The sequence below is a fragment of the Oncorhynchus nerka genome, linkage group LG24 (assembly GCF_034236695.1).
Source record: "Oncorhynchus nerka isolate Pitt River linkage group LG24, Oner_Uvic_2.0, whole genome shotgun sequence".
NCBI classification, from domain to species: domain Eukaryota; kingdom Metazoa; phylum Chordata; class Actinopteri; order Salmoniformes; family Salmonidae; genus Oncorhynchus; species Oncorhynchus nerka.
This window is the reverse complement of record NC_088419.1, coordinates 56489509-56504712: the sequence shown is the minus strand read 5'-3', so window position 1 is coordinate 56504712 and position 15204 is coordinate 56489509. Positions and strand designations below refer to the sequence as shown.

Genomic DNA, 15204 nt, shown 5'->3' with positions numbered 1-15204 from the left:
CCCCCTCTACTCACAAGGCAGGCAATACGCTCGACCTCATCTTTACTAGATGCTGTTCTTCCACTAACCTCACTGCAACTCCCCTCCAAGTCTCCGACCACTACCTTGTATCCTTTTCCCTCTTGCTCTCATCCAACACTTCCCACACTGCCCCTACTCGGATGGTATCGCGCCGTCCCAATCTTCGCTCTCTCTCCCCCGCTACTCTCTCCTCTTCCATCCTATCATCTCTTCCCTCTGCTCAAACCTTCTCCAACCTAGCTCCTGATTCTGCCTCCTCAACCCTCCTCTCCTCCCTTTCTGCATCCCTTGATTCTCTATGTCCCCTATCCTCCAGGCCGGCTCGGTCCTCCCCTCCTGCTCCGTGGCTCGACGACTCATTGCGAGCTCACAGAACAGGGCTCCGGGCAGCCGAGCGGAAATGGAGGAAAACTTCGCCTCCCTGCGGACCTGGCATCCTTTCACTCCCTCCTCTCTACATTTTCCTCTTCTGTCTCTGCTGCTAAAGCCACTTTCTACCACTCTAAATTCCAAGCATCTGCCTCTAACCCTAGGAAGCTCTTTGCCACCTTCTCCTCCCTCCTGAATCCTCCTCCCCCTCCCCCCTCCTCCCTCTCTGCAGATGACTTCGTCAACCATTTTGAAAAGAAGGTCGACGACATCCGATCCTCGTTTGCTAAGTCAAACGACACCGCTGGTTCTGCTCACACTGCCCTACCCTGTGCTCTGACCTCTTTCTCCCCTCTCTCTCCAGATGAAATCTCGCGTCTTGTGACGGCCGGCCGCCCAACAACCTGCCCGCTTGACCCTATTCCCTCCTCTCTTCTCCAGACCATTTCCGGAGACCTTCTCCCTTACCTCACCTCGCTCATCAACTCATCCCTGACCGCTGGCTACGTCCCTTCTGTCTTCAAGAGAGCGAGAGTTGCACCCCTTCTGAAAAAACCTACACTCGATCCCTCCGATGTCAACAACTACAGACCAGTATCCCTTCTTTCTTTTCTCTCCAAAACTCTTGAACGTGCTGTCCTTGGCCAGCTCTCCCGCTATCTCTCTCAGAATGACCTTCTTGATCCAAATCAGTCAGGTTTCAAGACTAGTCATTCAACTGAGACTGCTCTTCTCTGTATCACGGAGGCCCTCCGCACTGCTAAAGCTAACTCTCTCTCCTCTGCTCTCATCCTTCTAGACCTATCGGCTGCCTTCGATACTGTGAACCATCAGATCCTCCTCTCCACCCTCTCCGAGTTGGGCATCTCCGGCGCGGCCCACGCTTGGATTGCGTCCTACCTGACAGGTCGCTCCTACCAGGTGGCGTGGCGAGAATCTGTCTCCTCACCACGCGCTCTCACCACTGGCGTCCCCCAGGGCTCTGTTCTAGGCCCTCTCCTATTCTCGCTATACACCAAGTCACTTGGCTCTGTCATAACCTCACATGGTCTCTCCTATCATTGCTATGCAGACGACACACAATTAATCTTCTCCTTTCCCCCTTCTGATGACCAGGTGGCGAATCGCATCTCTGCATGTCTGGCAGACATATCAGTGTGGATGACGGATCACCACCTCAAGCTGAACCTCGGCAAGACGGAGCTGCTCTTCCTCCCGGGGAAGGACTGCCCATTCCATGATCTCGCCATCACGGTTGACAACTCCATTGTGTCCTCCTCCCAGAGCGCTAAGAACCTTGGCGTGATCCTGGACAACACCCTGTCGTTCTCAACTAACATCAAGGCGGTGGCCCGTTCTTGTAGGTTCATGCTCTACAACATCCGCAGAGTACGACCCTGCCTCACACAGGAAGCAGCGCAGGTCCTAATCCAGGCACTTGTCATCTCCGTCTGGATTACTGCAACTCGCTGTTGGCTGGGCTCCCTGCCTGTGCCATTAAACCCTACAACTCATCCAGAACGCCGCAGCCCGTCTGGTGTTCAACCTTCCCAAGTTCTGTCACGTCACCCCGCTCCTCCGCTCTCTCCACTGGCTTCCAGTTGAAGCTCGCATCCGCTACAAGACCATGGTGCTTGCCTACGGAGCTGTGAGGGGAATGGCACCTCAGTACCTCCAGGCTCTGATCAGGCCCTACACCCAAACAAGGGCACTGCGTTCATCCACCTCTGGCCTGCTCGCCTCCCTACCACTGAGGAAGTACAGTTCCTGCGCAGCCCAGTCAAAACTGTTCGCTGCTCTGGCCCCCCAATGGTGGAACAAACTCCCTCACGACGCCAGGACAGCGGAGTCAATCACCACCTTCCGGAGACACCTGAAACCCCACCTCTTTCAGGAATACCTAGGATAGGATAAAGTAATCCTTCTCACCCCCCTTAAAATATTTAGATGCACTATTGTAAAGTGGCTGTTCCACTGGATGTCTTAAGGTGAACGCACCAATTTGTAAGTCGCTCTGGATAAGAGCGTCTGCTAAATGACTTAAATGTAAATGTAAATGTAGGTACTCACACTCACCAACAGACATTGTAACAATAATCGACAAGACCATAGTGAACAAAGAGCACATATATACAAATAGAATCAGTGGGAATAGGTGCCAGGTGTGCGCAGTGAAAGTTCCGGAGAGATCCTGTGCATTTGCCAATAAACCTTGAAACTTGAAACACCTTCACTAAAAAGAAGCCTGTACAGTCTTCATTTTCCAAATACATCTCATCCTGCAATGAAAGCAGAAACAGCAGAAATCGTAGGTACGTTTTCCTTTGGGATTAACACCAAAGCATGCTTGTCCTTGTAATAAAGTACATCCTGAACTGCAGTGCATTCAATTAATCATGACTGTAGGCCTACGGTTCACTTGAAAGTGACCCCTATACTCTTGACAAGAAGATGAATACTTTTCCTGTAACAGCGTAACAGGATCATGTTACTTTTTTATCCCAACAGTTTTGTTATAATTTCTTTGGCAGTTTCTTACAGAACATTTAGTTTCACAGTAAACAGAAACTCATACATCTGAAGTTACTGCCAAATGTTAAGATGGGGTAAAAAAAAAAATACACTCCATGCTAAAGGACAATTTATTCATTTTTTATTATTATTATGTTTCTTCTTGGGCCTCTATAACTATATCTATTGTTTTTATTTTTTTGTTGTTGTGTGATTTGGACTAATCCCCTCTACAACACGGAACTCCACTAATCTACTGACGGAACGCAAGAGGTGGCTAACAACAGACCTCCATCCTATGCTAGCTTGCTACCGATGTCCTGGCTAGCTGTCTAAATCGCCGTGACCCCCAAACCAACCTCTCCACTCCCTGGACCCTTTTGATCACTCGACTAAGGATGCCTCTCCTTAATGTCAATATGTCTTGTCCATTGCTGTTCTGGTTAGTGTTTATTGGCTTATTTCACTGTAGAGCCTCTAGTCCTGCTCACTATACCTTATCCAACTTATTAGTTCCACCACCCACACATGCAATGACATCTCCTGGTTTCAATGATGTTTCTAGAGACAATATCTCTCTCTTCATCACTCAATACCTAGGTTTACCTCCACTGTATTCACATCCTACCATACCTTTGTCTGTACATTATACCTTGATGCTATTTTATCACCCCAGAAACCTCCTTTTACTCTCTGTTCCAGACGTTCTAGACGACCAATTCTTATTGCTTTTAGCCGTACCCTTATTCTTCTCCTCCTATGTTCCTCTGGCGATGTAGAGGTGAATCCAGGCCCTGCAGTGCCTAGCTCCACTCCTATTCCCCAGGCGCTCTCTTTTGATGACTTCTGTAACCGTAATAGCCTTGGTTTCATGCATGTTAACATTAGAAGCCTCCTCCCTAAGTTTGTTCTTTTCACTGCTTTAGCACACTCTGCCAACCCGGATGTTCTAGCTGTGTCTGAATCCTGGCTTAGGAAGACCACCAAAAATTCAGAAATTTTAATTCCAAACTACAACATTTTCAGACAAGATAGAACTGCCAAAGGGGGCGGTGTTGCAATCTACTGCAAAGATAGCCTGCAGAGTTCTGTCCTACTATCCAGGTCTGTACCCAAACAATTTGAACTTCTACTTTTAAAAATCCACCTCTCTAAAAACAAGTCTCTCACCGTTGCCGCCTGCTATAGACCACCCTCTGCCCCCAGCTGTGCTCTGGACACCATATGTGAACTGATTGCCCCCATCTATCTTCAGAGCTCGTGCTGCTAGGCGACCTAAACTGGAACATGCTTAACACCCCAGCCATCCTACAATCTAAACTTGATGCCCTCAATCTCACACAAATTATCAATGAACCTACCAGGTACCCCCAAAGCCTTAAACACGGGCACCCTCATAGATATCATCCTAACCAACTTCCCCTCTAAATACACCTCTGCTGTCTTCAACCAAGATCTCAGCGATCACTGCCTCATTGCCTGCATCCGTAATGGGTCAGCGGTCAAACGACCTCCACTCATCACTGTAAAACGCTCCCTGAAACACTTCAGCGAGCAGGCCTTTCTAATCGACCTGGCCGGGGTGTCCTGGAAGGATATTGATCTCATCCCGTCAGTAGAGGATGCCTGGATATTTTTTTTAAATGCCTTCCTAACAATCTTAAATAAACATGCCCCATTCAAGAAAATTAGAACCAGGAACAGATATAGATAGCCCTTGGTTCTCCCCAGACCTGACTGCCCTTAACCAACACAAAAACATCCTATGGCGTTCTGCATTAGCATCGAACAGCCCCGTGATATGCAGCTGTTCAGGAAGCTAGAAACCGTTATACACAGGCAGTTAGAAAAGCCAAGGCTAGCTTTTTCAAGCAGAAATTTGCTTCCTGCAACACTAACTCTAAAAAGTTCTGGGACACTGTAAAGTCCATGGAGAATAAGAACACCTCCTCCCAGCTGCCCACTGCACTGAAGATAGGAAACACTGTCACCACTGATAAATCCACCATAATTGAGAATTTCAATAAGCATTTTTCTACGGCTGGCCATGCTTTCCACCTGGCAACTCCTACCCCGGTCAACAGCACTGCACCCCCCACAGCAACTCGCCCAAGCCTTCCCCATTTCTCCTTCTCCCAAATCCATTCAGCTGAAGTTCTGAAAGAGCTGAAAAATCTGGACCCCTACAAATCAGCCGGGCTAGACAATCTGGACCCTTTCTTTCTAAAATTATCTGCCGAAATTGTTGCCACCCCTATTACTAGCCTGTTCAACCTCTCTTTCGTGTCATCTGAGATTCCCAAAGATTGGAAAGCAGCTGCGGTCATCCCCCTCTTCAAAGGGGGACACTCTTGACCCAAACTGCTACAGACCTATATCTATCCTACCATGCCTTTCTAAGGTCTTGAAAGCCAAGTCAACAAACAGATTACCGACCATTTCGAATCTCACCATACCTTCTTCTGCTATGCAATCTGGTTTCAGAGCTGGTCATGGGTGCACCTCAGCCACGCTCAAGGTCCTAAACGATATCTTAACCGCCATCGATAAGAAACATTACTGTGCAGCCGTATTCATTGATCTGGCCAAGGCTTTCGACTCTGTCAACCACCACATCCTCATCGGCAGACTCGACAGCCTTGGTTTCTCAAATGATTTCCTCGCCTGGTTCACCAACTACTTCTCTGATAGAGTTCAGTGTGTCAAATCGGAGGGTCTGCTGTCCGGACCTCTGGCAGTCTCTATGGGGGTGCCACAGGGTTCAATTCTTGGACCGACTCTCTTCTCTGTATACAAAAATGAGGTCGCTCTTGCTGCTGGTGAGTCTCTGATCCACCTCTACGCAGACGACACCATTCTGTATACTTCCGGCCCTTCTTTGGACACTGTGTTAACAACCCTCCAGGCAAGCTTCAATGCCATACAACTCTCCTTCCGTGGCCTCCAATTGCTCTTAAATACAAGTAAAACTAAATGCATGCTCTTCAACCGATCGCTACCTGCACCTACCCGCCTGTCCAACATCACTACTCTGGACGGCTCTGACTTAGAATACGTGGACAACTACAAATACTTAGGTGTCTGGTTAGACTGTAAACTCTCCTTCCAGACCCATATCAAACATCTCCAATCCAAAGTTAAATCTAGAATTGGCTTCCTATTTCGCAACAAAGCATCCTTCACTCATGCTGCCAAACATACCCTTGTAAAATTGACCATCCTACCAATCCTCGACTTTGGCGATGTCATTTACAAAATAGCCTCCAATACCCTACTCAACAAATTGGATGCAGTCTATCACAGTGCAATCCGTTTTGTCACCAAAGCCCCATATACTACCCACCATTGCGACCTGTACGCTCTCGTTGGCTGGCCCTCGCTTCATACTCGTCGCCAAACCCACTGGCTCCATGTCATCTACAAGACCCTGCTAGGTAAAGTCCCCCCTTATCTCAGCTCGGTGGTCACCATAGCATCTCCCACCTGTAGCACACGCTCCAGCAGGTATATCTCTCTAGTCACCCCCAAAACCAATTCTTTCTTTGGCCGCCTCTCCTTCCAGTTCTCTGCTGCCAATGACTGGAACGAACTACAAAAATCTCTTAAATTGGAAACACTTATCTCCTCACTATCTTTAAGCACCAACTGTCAGAGCATCTTACAGATTACTGCACCTGTACATAGCCCACCTATAATTTAGCCCAAACAACTACCTCTTTCCCAACTGTATTTAATTTATTTATTTATTTTGCTCCTTTGCACCCCATTATTTTTATTTCTACTTTGCACATTCTTCCATTGCAAAACTACCATTCCAGTGTTTTACTTGCTATATTGTATTTACTTTGCCACCATGGCCTTTTTTGCCTTTACCTCCCTTCTCACCTAATTTGCTCACATTGTATATAGACTTGTTTTTTTTTACTGTATTATTGACTGTATGTTTGTTTTACTCCATGTGTAACTCTGTGTCGTTGTATGTGTCGAACTGCTTTGCTTTATCTTGGCCAGGTCGCAATTGTAAATGAGAACTTGTTCTCAACTTGCTTACCTGGTTAAATAAAGGTGAAATAAAAAAATAAATAAATAAATAAAGGTCATTAGGGCACATTTTTGGGGGGCTAAGGATACCAACAACATGACTGGATGGCAACATATTTCCTTCCCACTGTGAGTTTTAATTGGTTATTTTGTCAGTCCTTCTTCAAAATATGTAAAGTGTTGACTTTTCAATGAATGCAAACGTATCGTAGATCCCCATTTTCGAAGAATAGTATCAAAGATGAACAGGACTGGGAGAATTAGAGCATATAACTGGCAGGAAGTCATATTTTCAAATTGAACAGAAGATATTTACATTTTTATTGTGTCTCAATAACACTTTGCGAAAAGGAGTTACAAGTATTTTGCCAGTGGTCATTTGACTGTGAGACATCACATTGTGGCTTGTCTTGTCAATATTTTTTTTTTTACAAGTACGATGGTCTCAAAAGGAAACAAGTGCAATGATTTAAATCCATACTGATGGGACAATTGCATTTCAGAAGTCCCTAAGCAATGTTTTATTAATGTGCATCAACACAAAGAAAAACTGCTACCCGAGACATCATAGATACAAGTTTCTTGCCTCAGCCCATATGTATTGTTATGTAATATTAGACAATATTTGATTGCAATTCAATGCTTCCTATTAGCTTGTAATGAACTTGTGATTCAATGATGCTTCAACAGCGGAAGCTACTTTTGACATAATTGCTTGGATAAAGATCAGGCATCGGATCTTACATAAACACACAGGCTGGTATTAAATCAATTGCAGACAGTGGATTTCCAGACAGTGCTTTCATTGCTGTTGTACAAAATATATTTAAGGAGGAGTCTGTGTGTGGTCCGCATTTTCTTGGTTCAAAGGATGTAGTTGATTTTAACAGTTGGTTAAATGACTAAAACAAGTTCTGAACATGTATACTGAGTGCTGGCCTGGCTCCCTGAACCTCAGATCATTCTCTAATAGGAAGGAGGGGCCCTATGTAAGCCCTCCTGAGAAGGGAACTGTTCCACAGTTTGTCACTCATCTTTTCACTGGACTGAGCGAAGAAAAACTGTTCAGTGACATTCGATTGTGAATCTTGTTCAAATTGTACCTCTTCCCAGCAATTGTAAAACAAACTGTGGTTGTCATGCCAGAGGAGGTGTGGCTGATTGAGGTAACAGGGTTGGTGGAGAGGTGAAGGTATCATATAGCAGCTATAAAACAGCCAAGGGAACTCAACGAGGACATTTCTTCTGAGAGACTTTGTAAGTTTTGAGGAGCTTATTTGCGGCATGTTCTGCATTGTTGGTGGGTGTAGGCTTTTGTGTTGAGAGGTTGTCAGGACTGTTTATATGTTGACCTTTTGCTTGTTTATATCCTTGCCTAATGCTGAATTCATACTTCACTAGCTTTCGGATTAATGCTGTAAACATTCTGTACTTTTGCATTTCTAACTAATAAAAGACACAAGTTTATACAGCTGGCTCGAGAGACGGAGTTTGGCTTTATCTGATTGGTTGTTGATTTATTAGAACATGGTCAGAGTTTCAGCCAAACAAATGATAGCTGGAGAAAACAGCTGAAGACATCTGGATCTGGTTGACTGTTACCAAGAAGGACGTGTTTGTAATCAAGGGGTCAGTGTGGGGGTCTAGTATTGGGGTCTAGAATGGGAACATACGGGTATTATAGACAGGGTGGTCTCAATACAAACATCACGTTGATGATGTGGAGGAGGTATTAAAAAGAGGAAGCTTCACTTGCTTTACATTCTGTCCTGTTCTTGTAGCAGACCCCACAGCAGCAGTGACACCATGAGGTTCCAGGCTCTGTTCTTTCTCCTGCTCCTGACATGCATGTATCTCACTCTGGCTCAAGGTAGGCACCATTAAACAATCTAAGGAACGGTATTCATATTCTGTAGATTCATTATTATGAAGTTTATGTTCACTGAAATTGGTGTAACAGTGTAAAGCAAGTCTTTCATATATTTTGGTTCATTCTCAGTACTTCTTGTAATTTACTTCTTGTTGAAAATAAATCTACTGTACATAGCCTATACTCCACATTTGTACACTTAATGCAGTGTTGTGCCTGGAGACCTCCTTGTGCCTCTGGAATGGAGAAAAGTTGTTCTATGTCGTTTTTTTACAAGCTTCCAATGGTCCATACTTTGTCCAGAAGAGGAATATTTTACCACTCAAAATAATGTAGATAATTATTTATGGGAAAATGTTAGACTGATGTGTTGGGATATGTCTGTCTCCCCCTCCTTTCAAAACATTGTCTCAAATGGCCTGGAACCAGATTTCACAACACTTTGACTTTGACGGTGGTTTACATAGCTCATATGCAACTTCAAGCAGCTTAAACATGAAGTCCCTTTGATGTCTCTCTTGCGTACATCTGCAATACCTTAACTCATAATTCTTTCTCAAAGTACAGAAACTACTCATTACACTAGGTTGCTATTACAATTGCACAATTCAAACCATTTGCTACTGAAATATCCCTACATGACAGTATGTCATGTGTCAGCACAATAAGAGTATAGAGAAGATTGTAACCATTTAACTTCCTCATGCTTGTTGTTAGGGTCGTATGAGAACTGCTGCCTGAGGCATGTTACTGGCCTGAAGAAGAGTACCAAGAGGAATGTCGTAAGCTACAGGATACAGGAAACAGATGGAGGCTGCAACATCAAGGCTGTTGTGTGAGTGTGTTGCAACATGTCCTCACCTTCTGTCAGCCTGCCTTTTAGCACAATTAAGTGTCCAGATAAAAACAAAGCCACGCATAACAGTCAATCATTGTGACACTGGTAGGAAAATGTCCTCAAGTCATGTGTCAAGAGGACTTGTTGAAAAGAGAAATATGAAATTGTTTGTTTTCCTTTTTTTCTCCTCATAGAATATGAATCTAAAAATCAATATTGGCAATGAGAGTCTAATGAAAAAAATCATATATATGTATATATATATACTGTATATCTCCCACAATGTGTCTAATATCCATAGGTTCATACTGAAGAAAGGGAAGACTGTTTGTGCCAATCCCAGCCACAAATGGGTACAGCATCTGAGGACTGTGGTCGATAAGGTACTACTCTCACTCTTATAACTACATTATTTTGTCAATTCATGTATGTTTGACAAGTTTCCAGTATCTAATTATGGCCTTTTCTCATCCATAGACTCAAGGGAATGAGGGGATGTAGTTGATCAGTTGCTTCGTTGGAGGATCTTTCAAACAGTGTATGCCAATTTCCAAAAATAGGACAGTCATATCATCCTGTAACTAGAATGTGAACTTCATCATTATATTACTCATTATATTACAGTTTGGCTTAATGAGTTTATATTACATGCTTTTGGGAGGATACCTGAGATTCCATGGTTTAGATGGCTGTTAGCATGAGGTGACTAACCGTGCCTGCTTGTAATGTGCCACGGCAGCTTAGCATTATTGTGTGTGAGGGGCGGAGGGGATGGAGTGGGGGGGGTTATTCACTATCCTCATGGGAAATCCCCCAAAAGTCCTCACAAGGATAGTCAAATAAGGAACATTTTCCCTCATGGGGACATTTCCCACATCCCCATGAGGACAAAGGCTATTTTAAGCTTAGGGGTTAGGTGTAGGTTCAGGGTTAGGGTTAGGGTTCAGGTTAGAGGTTAGGGAAAATAAGATTTTGAATGGAAATCAATTTTTGGTTGGGGGTGGGGCAGAATGCATTGAAAAGCTACAATTACTATTTTGTTAAACCTTGAGACACTACATGACCAAAAGTATGTGGACACCTGCTCTAGTCAAACATCTCATTCCAAAATCATGGCATTAATATGGAGTTGGTCTGCCCTTTGCTGCTACAACAGCCTCCACTCTCCTGGGAAGGCTTTCCACTTTATGTTGGAACCTTGCTGCGGGGACTTGCTTCCATTCAGCCACAAGAACAAATGTGAGGTCGGCATTGATGATGGGCGATTAGGCCTGGCTCACAGTCGATGTTCCAATTCATCCCAAAGGTGTTCAATGGGGTTGAGGTCAGGGCTCTGTGTATGCCAGTCAAGTTAAGATTTCCCTTCACTGGGACTAAGGGGCCTAGCCCGAACCATGAATAACAGCCCCAGACCATTATTCCTCCTCCGCCAAACTTTACAGTTGGCACTATGCATTGGGACAGGTAGGGTTTTCCTGGCATCTGCCAAACCAAGATTCATCCGTCGGACTGCCAGATAATGAAGCGTGATTCATCACTCCAGAGAGTGCGTTTCCAAAGCTCCAGTCCAATGGCGGTGAGCTTTACACCACTCCAGCTGCTTAGCATTGTGCATGGTGAGCTTGTGTGCCAGAGGCAGTTTGGAACTCAGTAGTGAGTGGTGTAACCGAGAACAGACAATTTTTAAGCGCTGAGTGCTTCGCATTCTGTGAGCTTGTGTGGCCTACCCCTTTACTGCTGAGCCGTTTTTGCTCATAGATGTTTCCACTTCACAATAACAGCACTTAAAGTTGCCCGGGATAGCTCAAGTAGGGCAGAAATTTCCCGAACTGACTTGTTGGAAAGGTGGCATTCTATGACGGTGCCACTTTGAAAGTCACTGAGCTCTTCAGTAAGGCCATTCTACTGCCAATGTTTGTCTTTGGAGATTGCATGGCTGTGTGCTCGATTTTATACACCTGTCAGCAACAGGTGTGGTTGAAATAGACAAATCCACTTTGAAAGGGTGTCCACATACTTTTGTATATATAGTATATTTTTCTATCAGTACTATGTGTTAAAAGCAATATTTGTATAACTTCACATTTGTAATAAAGCAAAAAATGATAACAAAATGTTTATTAGCCTCATACATATTTATGTGTTTATTAATTCAGGATTTGTTCACCTGTCTATATCAATAATCTCCCCTTCATACTTTTCATTTGTATGATTCTAAGGACAGCTTACTGCACACTACCTGTACTTGAACTCTTTATACACATTTCATTGGAAAAAGAAAATAGACAATTGCTTCACGCCTCAAATCTTTAGCCCGTCTTATTGCCTTCAGCATGAACCTACATGAGTTCTTTGAAGCTTAGCATTTGTAATGCCACATACTTACCTGAAATGTGATATGATGGACAGAGAATCAATGACAGTTTATACATGCTCATTCTTGCTCCAGTTTCCATGTTACAATGAGTGTGATGCCCCGGGAGAAACGTCTTTAGTAACTCCAAGGCTCCAATATACTGCGGGGGGACTCGGTTCCCATGGGAAGATGTATGACTACACGGTGACGAATAAATACAGTACATTTAGTTTGAAAGCACACCAACTACTTTCCCAGGACAGGGCAAATCAAATCAAAGTTTATTGGTTGCGTATACAGATTTGCAGATGTTTTCGCAGGTGCAGCGAAATGCTTGTGTTTCTAGCTCTTAAAGTGCCATAATACCTATCTACAAAACAATACACACATAATCCAAAAATAAATTAAGAAATATCAGAACGAGCCATTTCAGAGTCCGGAATATAAATATATATTATAAACTGTGTGGTTCAAGCCCTGAATGCTGATTGGCTGAAACATTTATTTTTACTACTCTAATTACGTTGGTAACCAGTTTATAATAGCAATAAGGCACCTCAGGGTTCTGTGAAATATGGCCAATATACCACGGTTAAGGGCTGTGTCCTAGTGCTCCGCGCTGCGTCGTGCCTAAGAACAGCTCTTAGCCGTGGTATATTGGCCATATGCAAGAGAGACTTGTATGCAAGAGAGACATCAAAGGGACTTCATATTTAAGCTGCTTGAAGTCGCATATGAGCTATGTAAACTATTGGCCATAAACCACACCCCCTCTGGCCTTATTGCCTAATTATAGGCGTGGCTATATATAGTATGGCATTGGTTGAAGCTCAATGTTAATTTCATTCTGCACCTACTGTACCTAGCTCACATTCTAGACGTCATATTAAAACGAGACTATAGCGTCCATAAAGTGACCAAGTTTGTTGGTGCAAGTTTTTATAAAAAGTATAGTTTATCGCTCACATGGGCTCATTTCTGTCCATTAAGAACAAACGATGAGCTACCTTTTTGTAGCATATCTGATGTTAACATATTTTCAGCCAATTTTCAGAGTTCCAAAACCAGGACCAGCAACTCGGTTGCTTCTCAACAGCAGCTAGCTAGTAGCAGGCTAAGAGCGTCCATAAAGTGACCAAGTTTGTTGGTGCAAGTTTTTATAAAAAGTATAGTTTATCGCTCACATGGGCTCATTTCTGTCCATTAAGAACAAACGATGAGCTACCTTTTTGTAGCATATCTGATGTTAACATATTTTCAGCCAATTTTCAGAGTTCCAAAACCAGGACCAGCAACTCGGTTGCTTCTCAACAGCAGCTAGCTAGTAGCAGGCTAAGAGCTATAATTAGCTCATTAACATCAGTCGGATGAGAAGCATGCTTCAAGCAAAGGAAGCTTTTAGCATCTCCATACATACAAGCCGCAAACAAACCACTGATTCGCGCCGTTGGAACGTTTACATTTTAACAAGTCAATAAATCAATTGAATATACACCATCATAATAAATCCATGATTTATTTTAGGCAGCTCTAAAGAAACGTTGTGATATGAAGAAAATGTATTTAAAAAAAACAGAATATGAGTTGGCCTACTGTATGTTATCTGGCTATGTACCATGCCATAGTCTGTAGGCTTGTTCAACTTCAGTTGTGAGTTACAGAAACCTTCGAATGTCTTAGAAATCAAACCATATATGGGCTGCATGATGTCAGTGGTGTAAAGTACTTAAGTAAATATACTTAAGTTGTTTTTGGGGGAATTTTTTCTTTGCTTTACTATTTATGTTTTTGACAACTTTTACATTTCCTCCACTACATTCCTAAAGAAAATAATGTTATTTTTACTCCTTACATTTTCCCTGACACCCAAAAGTACTCGTTACATTTTGAATTGCTTAGCAGGCCAGGAAAATTGCCTAATTCATGCACTTATCTAGATAACATCCCTGGTCATCCCTACTGCCTCTGATCTGGCAGACTCACTAAACACAAATGCGTTGTTTGTAAATTATGTCTGAGTATTGAACTGTGCCCCTGGCTATCCGTACATTTAAAAAAAAAAAAAAAAAATCGTGTCGTCTGGTTTGCTTAATATAAGACATTTTTTTTAGGATTTATACTTTTACTTTTGATACTTAAGTACATTTAAAACTTTTACTCAAGTAGTATTTTATTGGGTGACTTTCACTTTTACTTGAGTAATTTTCTTACAAGGTATCTTAACTTTTACTCAATTATGAAAATGGGGTACTTTTTCGGCAAAAGAAAGCTTGGTCTGTTAGTTGCCTCAGGCTGCACACGCTCTGTCATCAAGTGATCATATTTTGACCCATCGGACTCTTTTCAATTGAATCTTGTCTTCACTAATATGTCAAATGAGTTTCGATTTAGAATGGTCCATTATCAAATGGGCAAAACAAAAATATATGTAATCCTTATGCACTTGAATAGCTAATAGGGGCAACTTTCCTGCCAGTAGGCTACTCTGTTATTTCACTCTACACATCAACCACTGTTTGAGGAACATGCAGCCTCTTGCTACACAACATGTGATATTCCACCCAGATGTATTCATTCATTTACAAATGCTCACTCAGCCAATTTATTCAATACTTTCAGAGTCACTTATAGGAACTGGTATCGTGCTTAATGTCCAGCAGCTGTTGATATTCACCACCTCCCCTCTTTAAAGGAAGAATCCATATGTTTTGCATAAATGCAAATAGGCTTGTCTATGAAGTAATAGCCAGGGCCCGGTTTTCCGGTGGTAATGGAACTTAAGCATACGAGTGTATTAACGACGCATCGTTTCTATAAAGGCTGAAGAACCAAAACACCACACAACTTTCAATAAGTGCATGGTTAGAGCATGTGTCAATACTGAAGGATCGAAAGAAAGGCAGCGCTGCTCTCTGATCAGCGTTCTCCATTCAAAGCTTTCCTCAACATTAGATACTGATGACGGATCAGTTCCTAGAAAGAAATTATCACCGATGGCTGCAAATATTGAGGCGGCTGATTCTAATGCTTAGCCTATGCACTAAATCGAATATTAGGCACATCATTGCCCACGTTGTTAGACCTACACATGGAATTGAGGCAAAAGTTCCAGACAGTAAGCTATACTAGTGGCGCAGAGAGTGGCTCGCGAGTGGCGCAGCGGTCTAAGGCGCTGCATCTCAGTGTAAGAGGCAACGC

At 43.2% G+C, this 15204-nt stretch overlaps 1 protein-coding gene across 4 annotated transcripts; it reads left to right on the top strand.

Moving 5' to 3' along the window:
- Nucleotides 1-8095: 8095 nt before the first annotated feature.
- Nucleotides 8096-11768, top strand: LOC115108247 (C-C motif chemokine 25-like). 4 transcript variants are annotated; one of them, XM_029632368.2, is made up of 5 exons: nucleotides 8096-8199; nucleotides 8724-8812; nucleotides 9530-9647; nucleotides 9952-10033; nucleotides 10128-11768. In XM_029632368.2, exons 2-5 carry the CDS (start codon nucleotides 8749-8751, stop codon nucleotides 10149-10151), a joined length of 288 nt encoding a protein of 95 aa, XP_029488228.1. In that variant the 5' UTR covers nucleotides 8096-8199; nucleotides 8724-8748; the 3' UTR covers nucleotides 10152-11768. The 4 variants fall into 4 exon arrangements, with proteins under 4 accessions (XP_029488228.1, XP_029488230.1, XP_029488231.1 ...); XM_029632370.2 differs by having other exon boundaries at nucleotides 8199-8242; XM_029632371.2 differs by lacking the exon at nucleotides 8096-8199 and adding an exon at nucleotides 8258-8571 and having other exon boundaries at nucleotides 8727-8812.
- Nucleotides 11769-15204: the final 3436 nt, after the last annotated feature.